Source organism: Vombatus ursinus, unplaced genomic scaffold (assembly GCF_900497805.2).
Source record: "Vombatus ursinus unplaced genomic scaffold, bare-nosed wombat genome assembly UNPS02014832.1, whole genome shotgun sequence".
NCBI lineage: Eukaryota > Metazoa > Chordata > Mammalia > Diprotodontia > Vombatidae > Vombatus > Vombatus ursinus.
Genome location: NW_020954610.1, coordinates 10,883,913 through 10,904,319, shown reverse-complemented (window position 1 = coordinate 10,904,319; position 20,407 = coordinate 10,883,913). Strand labels below are relative to the sequence as shown.

Here is a 20,407-nt window from a genome sequence, read left to right as displayed (position 1 = left end):
TGCCTGGTCACCCTGTCAGTAACAAGTAACTGAAGCCACATTGGAACTCAGGTCTTCCTGATTCCAGGTCCAATGCTTATCTATTGCACTACCTAACAGCCCAGACAGGAAGTATGTAATGTCCTCTCAGACAAAAAAGCAAAAACAAAAACAAAAAGTCACAGGTAGGAAAAGTGTTTGAAACATAAAGTCATAGAATTTTTAATAAATTTGGTATCAATGTCATCTTACATCTGATTGAATGAAAAATAATAATCAGCAATTCCTTTGACTTTTTAATATTCAAAATAGCACACTTTCCATATTTACATATTTCATTTTTGTATCTTAAGCAAAACCATAGAAGTGTATCTTGAAATTATACAAAAATCAAAACCAGCTACAGAAATAAAAACATTTAGAAAATAATTTCAGTAGCATTTGTTACAATTTTCAAAGTACCAAATTTAGTGTTCAGATTTAAATGATGAATTATGTGCTGAAATTTAATTTTATTTCTCAAACTAATGTTTACCAAAAATTTTTATTATATGTACATTTTAAAAAGTCACAGTAGTAGTTAGTCATAGTAATGATGGTTAAGTCACATCAAAGCATTATTAAAAGTTTGTCTTATATGAAAGTTTCTAGTAAGGTTATTCTTTCAAATGGTCAGTTTTCAGCAACATTAATAGAAGCACAGTATCCAGAGGGAGTAATTGACAGCCCTATTATCTTAATCTCTCATCAAACCACATTTAGAGTACTTACTGTCTTCAGTTTTGGGCACAACATTGACAAACTAGAGTAACAGGATTGTTTCAGGAACTCAAATCCATATCATATAAGGAATGGTTCAGACAAATGAGGGTGGTTAGTCTAAAGAAGAAAAGACTGAAGGGAGACATGATAGCTGTTTTTAAATATTTAATGATCCATTATGGCTCAGAGGCCATGACTAGGACTAAATGGGATTAAGTTAACAGGGAGCCATAAGGAAGAACATCTTAACAATCATGGCTATCTGAAAAAGGAACAAATTGCTTTATGAGGTAGTGAATTCTCTGTGACTAGAAGTATTTAAGCAGGGGCTGAATGGCCATACGTTGGGAATGTTATAGAGAGATTTTGGCCATCCAGCTGGGGTTTGGATTTAATCTCCTTTAAAACTTTATGATTCTAAGTATCATTGGCAAAAACTCTCTGGCTGATGTTGACAGCTCTGTAATATACAAACTATTATTTTCAAATAAGCTTTGAGTATCCCAATGATCTGAAGCAGCTATCATCTCTTTCCACATAAGCAGCTTTTCTACAGTCTCACGTATTGAGAAAATTCTGGTCAAAATATTAATCTGTGCAATCTACAGTACATTTTTTTGTTTTAAATCTGTGCAAATAGCTTAATATATAGAAAATATCAAGATTCAATCTCTACTTTGCTTCTTAAAAAAAGGCACTATCATAGAATATAGGCAATACTAAAAAAAGTATTTGGTAAATAATTGCTTTAAAGTCACTGAATAAAAAGAATTATGTGCTTCTCTCTTTGAAAAGAGGCCATCTTGAAACAACAGTAAAGCTTTTAAATAAATAGTGCAAAGCTTAAACTCTTCTACTAATTCTCAAAAAAAATTTACACCTTGTAAAATAATTTCCTTATGAAAATATTACTGTCAAGTTTTTCATGATATCCTCACATTATATTGAACTAAGTAGCTACGGGCTACACAGTCCTCCTGAGCACAATCACTGTCATTGCTTTGTGTGTTGTTTCATTTGTATGATGTCTTATAGTCGGTTAAAAAGTCTTTCACATATTTCCTTTGACCCTCACAACAACCCTGTGAGGTAGGCTGGGCAAATATTCTTAAACTGAGATTCAGACACAAAGGGACTTGCACAAGGTCATATAACTGGTGAACGATGCAACTGGAACTAGAATCCAGACCTTTTGATCCCTACTCCACCATCTGGTTGGCTGGCACAGTAACACATTAGCTACTTTCTTTGAAGAACCATCTTTGATACTCTGAATTTGTACATGTTCTTAACAGTGGGGCTGGATTGCCATTGGAAGCATTCGGCTCAGCTTGTAGACATTTCTTAGACTGTACATGAAATATGGATCCATCCTAGAAAGAATTGAGAAGGGATTCGTTCTCAATAGTATTATCAACATTTTATAAGAAGATTACTGTTTGTCCTTTAAATTACAATTGCTTAAGAACTCAATAAACTTTTCTATAGTATGATTTTAAATTAAATTCTCAAAATATTCGTAACACTATTTGAAATAAGAAAAAAAAGGTGGAGAAAAAGACCAATGACGGGGGGGTGACAAATAAATTATCATAATGAATGGAATAGCATATTACTGCATTACAGGGAATAATGAATATGAAGAATTCAGAAAAATGTGGAAAGGAAAAAAAAAGATAGTAAAGAAGGAAGAGCCAAAAGAACAATGTACATGCTGTAAATTAGGTCAACATGGACAGACAATAAACCTCTGGTCAATTACTATGGCCAATGTGAATATCATACTGCCAAAAATCCCTTATTTCCACTAACAATATGTTTGGAACATACTTTTTAAGGAAGTTTGGGCATTTTTTGGAAAGTGTCTGTAGAGTCAAAACATAATTCATCAACACATATTTTAAAGCATGCATTAATGAAAAATTTTCCCAAGATATATTTTCAAAAGAAAGTTTTTGTGATAAAATATATTGGTTCAAATATAGGTCACCTTAAATATAGACCAGACTCATACCAAGAGATCTTCTGAAAGGAAAAAGTATATAGTTACACACAGAAAATCACATAAAATAGTAAAACTGCAAATACATATTTACTATACAAGGTTTTGGTTTTTTCTTATATTTTTTCCTTTCAAATAAATGGTGTATGTGTATATGTGTATGTGTGTGTAATATATATACCCACATTTCATTTTTATCAATATGACTCTTTTAAGCTCCTCCACTTTCCCTGGTCTCTTAACATCCTGATTTTCCTCCAATTTTAGGTATTATATAAATTAGAGATTAAAAACAGGGCCTAGGTTTATAAAAATGATTTTTAATGGTAAATTAATGAGGGAATAAGATCTATGTTCCTGTGTAGATGTATATAAATCCCAGATGTCTAAATTAAATTTTTAGGACTGTATAAATCTAGGAACACTTGTATGTAAAGCCACCAGATAAAGAACAAAGTAGTCCTGAGGGTCCTCTTTTTCCCTATGACCATAAAATCCTTTTCAAGGAAGGGCTCTTTATGAATGACTTGAAGCCTCATAATTGTTGACAGATAGGGATTGATGAAACAGGTGAGAAAGGCAATAGTTGTGCTGCCCACCTAACTAGAATATCAATCAACAATTATTTATTGACAATACTTGAGGCTACTATGGCAGAAACAAGGTATACTCCCCTTCATTCTGGGAATTTCACTTCAGTGTGATGAAGGGGAATATGGAAGTAGAGAAAGTAAGGCCAGTCTGCAGACCAGTGGAGGTTCCAAACCAAGGAACTGCCTGATAGACGTCCAAGTGTGGCTCTAAAGCTAATATGCTTGTATCTCTGCTGTATAATATTAAATTTACTCTACTTGGTTCCATGACTAAGACCCAATAGCTGGAAGTTAATAGGGAGGTACAGTGCGACTCAATAGAAGAAAGAATTTGCAAACAACAATGAAAAATGAAAAGAATTGCATTGGGATAGTACTAAGGTCCTCCTCATCAGATGCATTCATGTAGAGGGGCCACAGATGCTGCTGGAGTAAAAGTCTCAGGAAGGGGATTACTCAGACTTTGTGGAATGGGGAAATAACTTTCTATTGACAAAATATAGGCTTGCCTAGTTCTAGCTGGATTTGTCCCTCAAGGGGATGCAGTCCAGTGCAACTGAAAAAACTTGATGAAATATAACAGGATGAATGTAGGAAAGCATAGAGAAAGGTAAATAAGAGTAATTTCTATTTAATCCAATTCCACAATGCATTTATTGAGTGTTAGGCATTGTGCTCAGCACTAGAGACAAAATTCTAAGAGCTGTAAGGGACCTCAGTACTCATCTAGTCTATGCTATACATGGAAGGAATACGCACTATAACATACCTGCCAATCCTCCCAAAAACTCCTAAGGAGGGGGAACCGACCATCCATTCCACTTTTATTCATTTTTTATTCATATTTTATTCAGTGCTAGGAAGTATTTTTTTTTTATGTCAAGCCTAAATTTGCCTCATTTTGACTTCCTGTAATCGTAATTTTGCCCTCTGGGGCCAAACAGACCAAGAGTAACCTCTCTTCCACATGAAAACCTTTTAAATAATTGAAGTTAACTATCATATCCCCCTGAGCTTCCTCTTCAGGCCAAACATGCCCAATTTCTTCAACATATCCTCTTAGATCATGGACATATAGACAGTAATCCTTCACTATCCTGGTTGCCCCTCTTGGGACACTCTGCAGATAATCAATGTCCTTCTTCAACTCTGGCACCCAGGGCAGTCCCTATACCCAGGAGCTTACATTCTACTGAAGGGAAACACCATGTACTAAGATAAGTATATTCAAAGTCAATACAAAGTATTGCAGAGTGGACAGAACACCTCGAGTTGTTATTCAAGGAATCAGGCAATCCTCCTCTAAGAGGCAGTTCCTGAGTTATGCTTTGAAAGAAGTTGGAGATTCTACTAGGAAGAGATGAGAAGGAGAGTATTTCAGTCATAGGGTCTGTAAAAAAGCAGATGAAACAAGAAATAAGCCAGGTTGGTTTAAAAGCAGAGTATGTTAAAGAAGAGTAAGATGTGGTCGGTCTAGAAGGATATGCTAGATCCAGATTTGTGAAAGGCCAATGCCCAAAAGAAGAATATTTTATCCTAGAGATAACAGGAGCCATTGACATTTCTTGGGTGCTCTGGTGAGACGGGATTACAGGCAGGCAGAAAGAACAAGATTAAAAGGGTAGAAGAGACAAAATAAGGGAAAGAATGAAAACAGTTAACATTTCTATAGGAAAAAGCAGAGAAGGAGGAATGCTCATCAAAAATAATGTCTTCTATATGGACTCAACAATACCAGTGCTAGGTCTATACCTCAAGGACAGCAAAGAAAGAGGAAAATTACTGATATGTCCCCAAATTTTTATATTATCTCTTTTCACAATAACAAAGAACTGGAAACTATGGTGGTGCCCATCAAGGAATGCTACTGTGCCAAAGGAAACAATGAGAGAGATGGCTTCAATAAAACCAAGGAAGCCTTGTATGAGCTAATACAGGGTGAAATGAGAAAAACATAGAGAACAATTTATGCAATAACAACAAAATGTAAAAACAAACAACTTTGAAAGTTGTAAGAACTCTGATCAATACAATGACCAACTATGATTCCAGTGGACTGATAAACGAAATACCCCACCCACTTCCTGACAAAGAGGTGATGGACTCAAGGTGCAGAATAAGCCATACACACACACACACACACATACACACACACACACACAACCACATTTTGGATATGGCCACGGTGGGAATTTGTTGTGGCCTACAATGCATATTTCTTACAAGGGTGTTGTTTTTACTTTTTTTTTTCAGTGGGGGAGGGTTGTGGGAAGGAAGGAAAACAGATTTTTTTTTCATTGAAAAAAAATTACATTTAAAAAAGTGGAAAAAATGTGTGTTCTAAATTAGGGACTGGCCAAATTCTAACCTGAAATTTTATAGAGTATTCCAATTAGAATCTGTCCAGTTCATATCCTAGGATACAACATTTTTTTTATTAATTTATTTTGATTTATCAACAATCATTTCCATAAGCTTTTGAGTTTTAAATTTTTCTTCCCCTCCCTCCCACCTTCCTCCCCAAGACAGAGTGCAATCTGATATAGGCTATACATTTATATTCCTACTAAACATATTTTCACATTAGTCATGTTGTAAGGAAGAATTAGAACCAATAGAAGGAACCTCAAGAAAGAGGAAATAAAACAAAACATAAGGGGAAAAAAAGAGCAAATAGCATGCTTCAATCTCCATTCAAACTCCATAGTTCTTTCTCTGGATGTGGATGGCATTTTCCATCATGAGACTTTCAGAGATGTCTTAGATCCTTGCACTGCTGAGAAGGGCTAAGTCTATCAAAGTTAGTCACTGCATAACGTGGCTGTTACTGTGATACAAAATTTTTGATAATCATTCCTCCATCTTAGGTATAGTGTCCTAAAAGAAGGATGTGATAGTCTTGCTGTAATCTGTCCTGGTCAGATCACATTTGGAATATTGTACCATATTTTAGGCGAGACAATGATAAGCTGAAGAGTGTCTGGAAGGAGGAGACCAGGATAGAGAGAGGTCTTCAAGATCATGCCAGAAAGATGGATATTTAGTTTGGATTATAGAAGACTTGGAAGGAGAAAGGTCCATAAGAAATGCCTTTAACTATCTGAAAGGCTTTGATGTGTGAGAGGAATTAAATTTAGTTTTGGTTGGCAGAAATATGAACAATGGGGAGGAGTTATAGAAAGGCAATATAGGCTTTCGATAAGGAAAAACTTGCTAACAATTGGATAGTGGATCCTCAAGCACAATTTGGCCAACATCCTGTCAGGGATACGGTAGAGGAATTGTTCAGGCACTGGTTAGATTAGGTTATCCCTGGGTAACCTTCTAACTCCACAATTCTGGAGTGTGACTGTATCTCTCACAAATATTTTTTGGTGGTCAAAAGTATAAATGACATTTTATGTTAATACAATCACTTGGAACCAATGGTACTGGAAGACATTAGGACATTAAACAATATACTTACCTCTTTAAAAATAAATTTCTGATTTTCTGGGGGATTTTTATAACAGAGATGCATGGTCAGATGGTCAGCACCTACATCAACAGCTGCACAGGCTTCTGGTTGGCGGGTGTTATAACGTATTTCATTACGTGAAGTATATTCGAAAAACTATGAGAATGAGACAGGGAACAAATAATTAAACTATACAGACACAAGATATGAACATAAAAACTTCTGAACAATTAAAAACATCCCTTTTTAAAGTATTAGTATATTCTATGTTCCTTGTGCATAGTAGGCACTTAATAAATGCTTGTTGAGTGACTAGTCTGGCTCATGTGAGGAAAGGGATGCTTCTAGGAAGGAACTATCTCCCCCTAGGAAGCTGGGCTGAATCCTAAGAGTTCAAACTGAGCAACAGAATGTCCATGCAAAAGTATTTCGGCAATAGAGCTTTCAAATAACAGTCAACAAGCATTCACTAAACGTCTAACATATGCACAGGAGACAGCAAAGACAAAATGAAACAATGATAACATTGTGTATTGCATAAGGTCAATATATTCCCTTCCTCATTTATCTTCCATGTCTTCCCAACTCCAATGCTTCTAGCTTACCTGGATCATATCACCAAAACCAACAATGGCTCCATATTTCACAACAGAATAATCTTTTATCTCCCACATTTTGTCTCCTTAACTTTTATTTACTTCCTCAATACAAGCCCTCTAATTTTACATTTTGAGCCACACATAAATCAAGATTATCTGCCTATCCATCCCCATTTTGAGCAAGCTGGTCACTCCAGGTATGTGTCAGGGATGGCCAAATCAGGATGAGTCATGATAGCGTCTTCCTGTGACCAGATGGACAAGCAAGTTACCATGATAAAAAGACTAGAGCTTTGGGGAATCAGGTTGAGTTAGACCATGAGTTCCTAACTTAGGAACCAAGGGTAGGTAGGTAGGTAGCACAGCAGAGAGAGTGCCAGGCCTGGAGTCAGGAAGACTCCATCTTCCTGAGTTCAAATCTGGCCTCAGATACTTTCTAGCTGTGTGACTCAGGGCAACTCACTTAGCTCTGTCTGCCTCAGTTTCCTCATTTGTAAAACGAACTGGAGAAGGAAATGGCAAACCACTCAAGTATCTTTGCCAAGAAAACCCCAAATGGGATCACAGAGAGTCAGTCATGACTAAAACAACTGAACAATAGAAAGGTTAATCTAGACCTAGACCTACATAAAATATATATATATATATATATATATAGGGAGGGGAATAACCATATTGTCAAATCTACAGACAAGGTGATTTCTTCAGCTGTAATGTCAGAGCTCCTTGCCATACCAGCAGATCTTCCAGCAGGGGGCGCCAAGGCATGAGGAGCTACTAGACATGAATGTCAAGGGTGGAATGAAGCCTTGCTCTCCAAACAGCCTGGCTAGCAAAACTTTGCATGTTTTTCTCAGGAGGGAGAAAAAAAAAATCCTGAATCCAAAGAACTAGATTTTCCATCAGAGGAATTCAGTACTGATCAGGACATTTGACATACAAACCAGCCACAACACAGAATTCCCTCTCTGCTTATTCTCTGTGTGGTTTTGGGCAATCAATCCATTAACAGAGAGGTGGTTTATTAAGTACCTACTATGTGCCGGGGACCATGCTGGGAGCTCTGGATACAGATACAATGAAAGAAACAATCTCTACTTGAAAGAAGCTTACATGCTAACAGGGAAGGGGGCAGATGTATACATACATACACATACACACACACACACACTTACTACCAAAAGAAACAAATAAATACAAAGTAGTTGAATACAAGTTGGTTTGGAAAGGAGGGCTTTGGCAGCCAAAAGGATCATAAAGTCTTCATGCAGAACATTGTGCTGCAGCTGCATCTTTAAGGGAGTAAAGTAAGGAAGGGAGTGCATTCCAGGTATGGAGAGAAGAGATATGCACAATAAGGCTGGAACCTTCCTAGGACTCAGTTTCCTCATTTGTAAAAAGAGTAGCTAAATGAAATTCAAAGGAAGGACTGTTGGGCCTATGTCTTTTCAGCTGGAATTAGCTACAGACCTTAATTATAACTTGGAATCATTAATTTAAAGTTGGAAAGGACCTGAGAAGTCCCTTATTTTGCAGATGAGAACACTGATGTTTGTGACTCGTAATAAATAGTGGAAGTGGGAATTAAACCTAGGCCTTATGACTCCAGATTCAGCACTCTTTCTACTGTTCCCAAAAAATAAAGAACCATTACTTATAGCTGTAAGACCAAAAAAGAAGCAAAACGAATCCGGGTCAAGACTGTTCCATCATTTTTGTCTCCTAGTAACTGAAGGCAGAACCACGGTTACTATAGGCTGCCAGTCACTCTATCCCCAAGAAACAATCCTAATTGCAGAGAAATCTAAAATGGGCAGGAGGAATAAAGACAGGGACTTGTAGAATGCATAACTTGAACTATGTCCTAGGCACAGGAATAGAATTTGGTCCAACAAATTTCACAGATGAGGTGAAATATTAGATGGAAGATTCAGAAGCCCAGCTCTACCACCAGCTGTGTGAGCCTGAGCTAAAAACTTAACTTCTCTGTACCAGTGCCGCTTCCCTCAGGGCAGAGTTGGGGAACCTGCTGCCTTGAGGCCACATGTGGCTTCTAGGTCCTTGGGTGTAGCCTTTTGACAGCACCCAAATTTTACAGAACAAATCCCTTTATGAAGGCAATTTGTTCTGTGAAGTTTGGATTCAGTCAAAGGGCCACACTTGAGGACCCAGAGGGCCACAAGTGGCCTTGAGGATACAGGTTCCCCACCCCTGCCTCAGGGTAACGTTGTTGTGAGGATTAAATAAAGTAACACAAATATGTGACAGCATTCTGAAGACCAGGAAGTATTATGCAAATGGAATGGTGTTGTTACCATTATTACAAAGATGGTTAACTTTGCCCAATGTGGCCCATCTACAAATAATTCCGGAGTGTACTCACCTTTTTAATTCAACTGAACAAATATGATCAGTATTCAAATACTATCCCCCCAAATATGATGCTGATGAAAAATTCTCACCTGGTTCTGTCCCATTCCATGACAGAGATAAAGAATTACTTGGTTCCCTGTTATTTCATTTTCACTAGGAGGGTTATAGTCAAAACAGTATTCTTCCATTCCTCTGCTTATCAACTAAATGAAAGAACATATCAAAACATCATTTTAGACATAGGTATGTTAGTCTGCACACATACACATGTAAATCAACCAGTCCTCTCTAACATTCTCAAATCATTATCATCGGTATAATTACTTTTAAGAGAAAAGAAGGATCTAGGCCAGGGGTAGGGAACCTGTGGCCTTCTAGGTCCTTGGGTGTGGCCCTTTGACTGAATCCAAACTTCACAGAACAAATCCCCTTAATGAAAGGATTTGTTCTGTAAAACTTGGACTCAGGCAAAAGGCTACACCCAAGGACTTAGAAGGCCACATGTGGCCTTGAGGCTCCGGGTTCCCCACCCCTGAATTAGGCAATCGGACACAACCCGCCACAACAACAAAGTCTTCTGCTTACCATCCCAAAGTAGCCAGGTCTGTCTTCAGGGACATGAAGCTCTGGATATACATTCTCTAGGAACCATCCGAAATCCTTACATTTAAGTTTAGCACGAAGTTGTTGCCTTTCTGTTATATCTCCATATGGTTCCTCAGGGAAAATCAATCACTCAATTTTAGAATTTAGCCTTCCATATTAGCCACATCAGACTCTAACAATAAATAAATACCCTCACCTATACCTATCCCAATCCTAACTCTCTCATTCAAAGTCCAGGTTAAGTCCATTTCTTCTATGAAGCCCACCTTGACTACTTCAGCCCATAGTAATCTGTCCTTTCTCTGAACTCATAACACTTCGGGGCTAGAACAAACTTTGTTTGGCACTTAGCATCACTGGATTCAATCCTATGCAATCCTATATCCTCTCTTATATTATTATATGATTATATTCTGTAGTACATTTCATTAGAGTGTGAACTCAAAGAATTTTTTAAATGAAACACTGAACATTCAATTGTTAGTCAATAAACTAAAGAAATTAAAACTTACTTAAATTTACATAAAAAATATAAAATTTTTAAAATGAGACACAAAATACCAAAAATATTTTTGGAGATATTAGGGTATATCTGGGCATACCAAGCATGGCCCATACACATGCCTAGTTATATTGCCTTGTTATTTAGCTTTTATACTAGTCATATAGCTAATAAGTGTCTCAGGCAAGATTTGAACTCAGGTCTCCCTGACTCCCAGTATGGCACTCGATCTACTGCCCCACCTAGTTGCCCTGCCAAGAAGAGGAGGAAACCCTACTTCAGCCTCATTATGAAGCAAACTAGCTTGAAGATAGCTGAGATAATGAGTCATAAAAAGGGAGGCAGGGATGAAGGTGAAGACATCATTCTTAAATACAGCATCAATGGAGAAAAAGTCAAGGTGAAATTCTTATCAGGTTCATTGCACACAAATTCAAGTTACAAACTCACCTTACGCGCATGCATGTTTCGGTGGTAATAAATTTCTTTATATTCATCCATCCAGACTTCAGCAGCACGGACACTATTAGCCAAAGCCTTGCTCCGTGAGTAAGGAGCTTGTTTAGGGAAGACATGACCTACGTGAGAACAAGGGTGGATCTCAAGACTTCCTCCACACTGCCAGATCTAAACATACAACATTGGTGGTGAATCACAGGTCAGCATGTGCCATAAGATCACTATACATTGTTAATATGTAAGCACCTCACTTTTACCATCTCCTAAACATTCTAATACACACACATAGTGTTGGAGTCATTATTTTCCTAAGTCTGCTTACTTTACATCAGTTTGTTCCTTAAAAATAGAATTTAATTTTTAAACATTTTGTTGCTATCTTTTCTTTTAAACATCACCTTCATTTTCTAAATACATCTCTCTTCTTTATACCTCTGGTGAGTTTATAAACTGCAGAGAAAGTATCACCTAGCTGCCTACAAATACTCACTGTTGTCAGACACAGGGTCAAATGTTTTTAGTTTTTGGTAGAGGGAGTTTCCATGTCAGAGAGTTTCCTATCCCATTGAAATCATAAGTCTAGTCTCTCACCTATCTCCAGTAATGTGAAAACTTGAAGGTCCCGTGATGGCACCAACATGACAGACTCCCAGTGTGAGAATGCCTTTCAGTGATGTAATTGTATCTCATGGTGCTGACTGGGGCCCAAAAAGGTCACATGATTTGCCAACGGTTACAAAGCTAGTAAGTGTCAGAGGTGGGATTTGAATACAAGATTTTGGATGTGAGAATAGCCAGAAGAGGAAGTACCTGACAAGTAAAATAGGCTTTTCAGAAGGGCCAGCCAAACAGCATTGAGGTGACAGAAAGAATCAAAGACTGGGGTGTTTCATGTAGTAGTAGTAGTAGTAGTAGTAGTAGTAGTAGTAGTAGGGGTAGTGGTAGTGGTAGTGGTAGTAGCAATAGTGGTGGTGGTGGTAATAGTAGTAGCAGTAATACTAATCATGATAGATAGCATTTACATAGCCCTTCCTATGTGCCAGGCTCTGTGCTAAGCACTTCACAAATATCTCATTTGACCCTCATAACAACTTGGGAAGTTGGGTACTATGATTATCCCTCTTTTACCAATGAGGAAACTGAGGCAGAGGATAAGTGACTTGCCAAAGGTCACTCAGCTAGTAGATCTTTGAACCCGAAAATGAACTCAGGTCTTCCCGATTCCAGGCCCAGTGCTTTATCTAACCATGACACCTAGTTACCCATAAATACTCACAGTAGTCAGCTATATGGTTAGGTTTTTTTTTTTCAGTTAAGTTTGGATCAGAAGCTTTTATTCTTCAAACTTGTCTATGTCAATGTTTTTATAGTTTGTCTTGTTTTTCCTTCATTTCTCAGTAAAGTTTCCTTTTAAAATTCTAATTCATCTGACTTAAGAAAAAGGTTTTTTCTACACTTAGGTCAATCCAGAAAATAGGGAACAAACATACTCATACAGATTGGGTGTGATGGTGACAATATTCAGAACAGCTCTAGAGCCAACCAAGATCCTTTAGAATTGGAAGCTCCTGAATGAGTTAGGACCAGCTATCTGTAATTATTACAACCTCTCCTTGCCTGGCTGATGCATTATATTACATACTGAGTTGTATATTAGACAGAACATTTTTATGATTCAGAGTTAATCATTATGAACATCAATTATTGTCCCATGCTATAATACAATGTTGTCCTTCTGGACTACTTATATATAACCTTTGCTTACCTCTAAAAATACCCTAAATTACTGTGCTCTGAGTTTTCCATTAGCTTTTTATACTTTTAAAATGGTTTTTCTGTCTCCTCTCTTGAAAACTACTACCAAATTACTAGAAAGCCACAGTTAGAGTTTTACCAAAATTGTGCTATTTCACTGTCCTACAGTATTACTTGAACTATCTCCCCAAAGATCTTGAATAATAAAAAGGAAGAAGGAAGAATAGTGAAAAAAAACCACATACACACATACACACATGTGTATAGAGAGGGAGGAGATAGAAGAAAAGGAAGTAAGAAAGTAGGCTAACAAAAACAAAAATGAAGGAAAGGAGAAAAATGAACTAACAACTTCATTAAATTTCTACATTAAATACTATGTGAATTTCTAGTTTAAATAAGGAAAACAATATAAAAAATAGAAATAAAATTTGAAACAACAGTGATTTCACTTTGCACCCAGCAAATTGGCAAAAAAAAAAGACAAAAGATGGAAAGAGTATGTGTTGAACAGGAGGCAGGAAGACAGAAACCCTAATAAACTGTTAGGAGAGCTGCAGATTAATAGAATCATTTTGGAAAACAAAAAATAGTCAATGCCATGATCACAGAAGAAGAAGATGATGAATTGTGCTTCCCAACCACTTGGCAAAGAAGTGAAGGAGAATGAGACATATATTTTCAGGTGAGGCCAATGGGTAGATTTGTTTTGCTTTGATAATACTCATTTGTTATAAGAAAGGGATTGCTGGGGGAAAACTTTCAGGAGGTCACAGAGTAAGAATGATGCCGAAATGAAGAAGAAACAAAAGAAAGGCCATCAGTGAAACATTTTTAAAATATAGAGAAGACAGCAGAAGTTCAGAAAGGGACACAGACACTAGAACAGTGTTTGAACAGCTATGTTAAATTTATGATATACTATTTTTTAGAAAGCTGTATATAATATAGATTCATAGACAACCTTCTTTTTCTGTTCCTCTTTGTATATAAAAATAGGCAGCTAGGTGGAGCAGTGAATAGTGTGGGATTGGAATTAAGACTTTAGTTCAAATTCAGCCTCAGGCACTTGCTAGCTGTGGGATCCTAGGCAAATCATTTAACCTCAGTTTGCCTCAGTTTCCTCATCTGTAAATTGGGAATAATAATAGCACCTATGTGAATCAAATGAGATAATAATTATAAAGCACTTAGCACAGTCCCTTCAATGAATGTTGGCTAGCAAGTTATAACAGTGCTCATGTCTACTGTTTGATCTTTGTCAGTTCAAAATAATTAAAGGAATTTCTATTTAAAAGGAAATGTACCGCCTTTCCCTTCATTGTAAAGGAGAAGACTATGGATATGGAACACAGCACACACCGTCAGACGTGGTCAGTGTTTTTGGTTTTGGTGAACTGTTTTTTTTTTTCTCTCCATTTTTTATCTTTGTTATAAGGGAAGGCTCACTGAGTAGGGGAAGGAGAGGGATAGATTCCAAATAAATGTCATGTAACAACAAAAGGCATCAATAAAAATAAAATTTATTTTTAAAAGTAGGTGTGAAAAGTAGGTGTAAAAAGAAATGTCTTTAATTTAAAAAAAATCTCTTTGAGGTCACATTGTTTCAAAGTTTGTAAAAGTATAAAGAATCTTGTCTCCTTAAAACAAAGCAGAACAAAGCTAGTTGTATAACTTTTTTTATAGGGTCAAGGAAGTGGTAATGAATAGCAGTCAAAGATAGATGCTATCTTGACCTTTAAAAGGCACTTCAGGACCATTAGAGATGAAGAAAGAGTCCAAACTCCTCACCACACCATCCCTGCCAAGAAATAAGTGGCACTATTCTCCATCTCTAAGGAATAAGTGTTGCACCTAAGTCAATTTACTAGATAATGGAATATGTAGTTTGTCTTGTAACAAAAATGAACTTTCTAGACAACTGGATAGTCTATTTAGATTATCTACAATTTATATATATATACATATATATTTACATATATGTATATATATATATACACATACATACGTGTTTGCATGTGTGTGCATGTGTGTGTGTATGTATGTATATTCACATTCTCTCTATATAAAATAGTGAAGTCCTTACTAATGAAAAGCCCTTATTGATCAACTGATCCTTATTTTGTAAGTAGAGACAAAAATAAAGCTTAAGATAAATATTTCCCGTATACATCTTATTTGTATGCAGTTATTTTCATGTTGTCTGCCCCATTAAACTATGAGTTCCTTGAGAGAATAGACCATCTTTTGCCTTTCTTTGTATTCCCAGTGCTTTGCACATTATGAAGCACATAGTAGGCACTTAATAAATGTTTACTGACTGACTGTTCAGTGTTAAAGGATTTGGGTTTTTTAGTGCTTTAAAAAAATAAAATTAAAAGTATATTGGCAATTTACAGTTTTATGTGAACTGATGTGATCAGCTATAAGAAATCTTGCTTTTGAATTCTTGACACATTTATCTTCCTTACTTAAGTATTTTGTTGATATTATCTGTTTGGCATGACTCATTGTACAGGCTGTACAGCGAGACCTGTACTCCTTGCCTGAATGAACCAACTGTAACAGAGAGTGAAAAGCCAGGAGTCAGACAGGACGTGGGAAGTGGTTAGCTTGTTACTTCCTGTTCAGCCAGAGCATTAGAATGCGGGTATTACAAATTTTCCAAATGTGGTTTTGTTTATAGAAGTTTGCTGGCTTAAGAACCAATGTTACCACTAATAATATCTGACTCCCTAACTGCCTACTTTCTGGCATTGCACTGCTATGGACAAGTAAGGGAAAGAAAACATAAATAAGTTAAATTTTTCTACTCATTAATATCCTTGCCAAAGTTTGAAAGGGGAAAAAGACATTGAGGTCCCTTATACTAAGAATGAAGAGAAAGAGGGAAAGGAAGGAAGATAGGAAGGAAGAGAGGAAGGATTTATTCTTGCTTCCAACGTTTTGAGAATTTCACGTAACAGAGTCTAAAGTTCACCAGTCTTTCTAACCAATATGATCAGAGGAAGTGTTCATCCTGGGGAAAGAAAGACTTGCTAAATAAGAACCAAATTCATGATCTACTGGAGCAGGAGGAATTTGATGGATTGCTTTGAATAATAAATTTAAGAAGTAAGAATTGGGCACAGAACACTTGATGGGCTCCTTTACCCAGAAAATGTAGAAAGTAGAAGTAGAACACAATGGTTAGACTTTGAGGTCATATAATTCAATGAAAGAAGTTCTGAAGGACATTAATGATATTGCAGCCCAAACAACTCTAAAACTACATAAGCCTTTCTGGCTGTTGGTATATAGACTATCAGCAAAACTGAGATTTACTAAGGGAAGAGATACCCAATCTGTCCTTTCTAAGCCATTTAAGGTTTAGGAAGAAGGTCACAAGATCTAAAAGATATGCCTCTCAATCATATCAGAAAGTAGGTACAGGAGGGTCCCTGGGTACAGAAGACTAGGAGAGAGGGGAGGGATACAGGACACACATATAGAACCAGATTGGTCAAACATGTCCTGAGACTGTTTTCTCTATGGACAATCTCAAAGGGATCAGGATAATAGCTAGTATAGCTGCTTTAAGGTTTACAAAGTGTTTTACATATGTTCTCATTTCATCCTCACAACCCTTAGGTGCCACCAACCAACAGTTGCTATCATTATCTCCATTTTATAGACAAGGAAATTGAGGCAGATAGAGGTTAAGGAACAATGGTCACACAGTAAGTGTAGGAGTCAGGGTTTGACTCTTACCTCATGAAGACCCAAGTTCAAATTCAGCCTCAGATACTTACTAGCTATGTGACCCTGGGCAAGTCACTTAACCTCTGTTTGTCTCAGAGGTAGAGTAGTCCATATATCACTGGATCACCTAGCAGACTATCTTAAGTATCCCCTATTTCTGGAAAATGCCATTGGTGAGATTAGAAACCACTCACACAGGTAGACAGCTAAGTAACTAAGGAAGTCTGTTGGCCTACCATCTCCCCATGTTAGATGTCATGCTGTAATCCAGGAACTATTGCTTAGTACTATTATTAGATTAATCTAACACTATGCCTGGTACGTAGTAGTGGTTCATCCTTGGTTTTTTGAAGAGGATCAATGACAACCTGGGGTGATGTCTTGACTTGTGTGTGAATTGGATTTAAGTGAGGCACAGTTAAACAAAGTCATCAGCCTTACTCTTCCAGAGTCATCAAAGTCCAGTGGATGGCCTTGGCATCTTCAGTGTCTGACCAAGCCCTAAGCACTCCACAGCACCTGCTTCAGCTACCTTCATGGCCCACTGGAACAAATTGTTCTCATCTAGCTATTCTGCCAAAGGAAATCTTCACATGCTTGGAGTTGACAGTCCCTTAACTTTACACTGACAGGTTTGAGGCCTACTGGTTACCCCGAATCTGGTTTCGCCTGTCTGCCAAGACAGTTTACCAGGGTGTGGCCACTATGTGTGCTACAGCTACTTGGAGCCACAGGTGAGAGTTGGGTGAAAGAGCAGCCCTGAAAAGGGCTCCGCAAGCCCTCACACCAGAAGTGCTAGTCCTCCCTAAACATTCTACACACTTCCTGGCACATAGTAGGCATTTAATAAATACTCGATGAGTGATTGATTCTTGTCACTAATTAGCATAAACATAAACAACAGGATGTTTTTTTCCTGTCTAAACTACCTGTGATTTTATTACTGTAGGGCAAGGAACAGCAAACTATAGCCCCCCTGGCCAAATGTGGTATAGACTCGTTTTTGTATGGCCTATGGCTATAGAGATAGGAATGGTTTTTATATAACCACAACAGGATTTGGTTGTAGCAGTCATTTGCCTACCCCTGGCAGGGAATTCCTAGTAAGGAAACTTCCTCTAATAATACAGATGAACAACTGCTCTACAAAATGTATACAGTCTCAGACAATTGCCTCGAATACGAAGACATTAAGTAGTTTGCCTATGGTCATATAGTCAGGTCTTCCTGACTCTGGAATGGGTCTCAATTCACAGTGACCCTGATCTATCTCTACTATTGTTGTTCAGTCCTGTCAAACTCCAGGGTTTCCTTGGCAAAGATATTGGAGTGATTTGCCTTTTCCTTCTCCAGCTCATATTACAGATGAGGAACTGAGGCCAACAGCTAAGTGATTTGCCCATGGTCACACAGCTACTAAGTGTCTGAGGCCAGATTTGAACTCCAGAAGATGAATCTTCCTGACTCCAGGCCCGGCACTCTATCCACTATGCCACCTGGCTGCTGATGCATCTCTATAATCAATATAGAACTAATTATTTTATTTTAAATTACTGGTGGAGTTACCAGTTTGTTAAATTAGTGAATGTCTATACCTGGTAGAATGGGGCACCTGAGTTAAGCTCTCACACAAGTAAAACCTACAACATAAAGCTAGTAAAGGTCATGTGTTTAGTGTATCCATTACTGTGGATGACAATTGTTATAGAGAGAGCATTCCCACTTCTTTGCAAACAGTCTATATCTTTACATACAATAGAGGCCAGCTAAATATGTTGCTAAAATTTAATTCAAATAATTCATTATAACACTTACCCTAAATGAGAACTCAAGGTTTTCTCCTCCCCATACTTCCATTCCTGTATCATAGGATCCAAGATACTCAAAATATTTCTTATTCACAGCAAACAGTCCACCAGCCATGGTTGGGGACCTAGAAAATATTTCCATATTGATTCTAATATAGGCAGAAAAAAACTACTGACAACTTCAAAAGGTCAATCATGGAGACATCTTCAATCCTGTCAGCATAACAGGCTCAAGCTCAGATTTAGATTAGAGGCAAAAGGGAGACATTTCCACTTATTTGAGCTTTTCTTTGTCTTTTTACATACAAGGGCTATCCCTCTATCTAGAGGAGCCAAGTTTAACAGCTTCTGACTCTTCTTACAGCTATCCATTAGCTTCTGTTATGACTAGGTTTATTTTTTTCTACCACATTTTAATCCAAATATAGGCTGCCCTGGATATTGGCAAATTAGATCTCTCTGAAATGGAAAAAAATTACGTATAAGTACTTAATCCTTCAGGGACTTAGAACATTGTTAGCATGAGTACACCTTGTACTGGCACAGACTGCAACCCTTCTGTGACTCAGTACGGAGTCTCTGAGAATCATTGTAGCTAAAAAAAAAAAAAAAAAAAATCCATCACCTTATGACCAGCCTAGGGATGGGCCGCTCCAACCTTGGTTAGGCTAGTCCTCGGATTAACAGATATACAGTTTGCCACTGGGCCTGTATCTGAAGTCCTTTTGACCCAATATCACCTATTAACATCTGCACTCCACTGAAGCTCTGCAGTAGTATTTAAGAAGCCTAGGACTTTAGTGGAAATATACATGGGAAAACAATATCAATTACCAGCTACAATCGGCTTATATACAAGTCAGATTTTGAGGGGAAAATGGCCTTTATTCAGTCCAATTTGGGTTTTGCGGTATAAAAATTATCCTCCAAAAGTTTGATTAGTACACTGATGCCACTTAGAAGGGGCAGATTTTTCTGAGGTGCCTGGATCCTGTCCTGTTTTGTGAGTCTATCAGTAACTTGAGCATATCGAATTTGGAAATCTGATCAAGTTTACAGTTGACCCAAAGCTGGAAGAGAGAGCTAACAGGACAAATAACAGAATCAAGATTCAAAAATCATAAAACAGGGGCAGCTAGGTGGCACAGTGGATAGAACACTGGCTCTGAAGTCAGGAGGACCTGAGTTCAAATCTGGCCTCAGACCAAACACTTGACACGTACTAGTTGTGTGACCTTGGGCAAGTCACTTAACCCCAATTGCCTTACCAAAAAAAAAAAAACATAAAACAGATCAGAATGATGTCTAAACTATCATGGTCATCAAATTTAAGAGGGATAAATTTAGTCTTGTACTTAATTTAAAAAAATAATTTGTACAAGTACAGGCTAAAGGAGATTTAGTTTGTCAGTTCATTAAAAAAAAAAAAACCCTGAGAGTTACCATTTAACAAAATCTTAATATATAAATGAGCAATGGACAATGTGACACATAGCTGCTTTTAAAAAATATGGCTAATGTAATCTTGGGCTCCATTAATAGACTGTTGTGTTCAGACTAGCGGAAATACAACAGCCTATACTGGTCAGCCCACATCTGAACTACTGGGTTCGTTTCTGAGAGCCACATTTTAGAAGGATGTTAACAAACCAGATTTCGTCCCCAAGCAGACAACCAGAATAGTGAGAGTTCTAGAAATGACATCAGAAGGAAAAACTGAAGTAACTGGGGATCTTTAATAAGGAATCTTATGGGAAACAGGTAGCAACAA

General features: G+C 37.3%; 1 protein-coding gene across 1 annotated transcript in view; it reads right to left on the bottom strand.

The window, feature by feature from the left end:
- Nucleotides 1–206: 206 nt before the first annotated feature.
- LOC114026113 (polypeptide N-acetylgalactosaminyltransferase 12-like) overlaps nt 207–20,407 on the bottom strand; it is a 48,346-nt gene continuing 28,145 nt past the window's right edge. Inside the window, exons 5-10 of the mRNA XM_027839741.1 lie at nt 18,644–18,761; nt 11,324–11,500; nt 10,351–10,482; nt 9,855–9,968; nt 6,803–6,949; nt 207–2,114 (exon numbers count right to left, since the gene is read on the bottom strand). Of these exons, the coding sequence (XP_027695542.1) occupies nt 1,977–2,114; nt 6,803–6,949; nt 9,855–9,968; nt 10,351–10,482; nt 11,324–11,500; nt 18,644–18,761 (826 nt within the window). The 3' untranslated portion in view covers nt 207–1,976. The remainder of the gene's footprint in view (nt 2,115–6,802; nt 6,950–9,854; nt 9,969–10,350; nt 10,483–11,323; nt 11,501–18,643; nt 18,762–20,407) is intronic.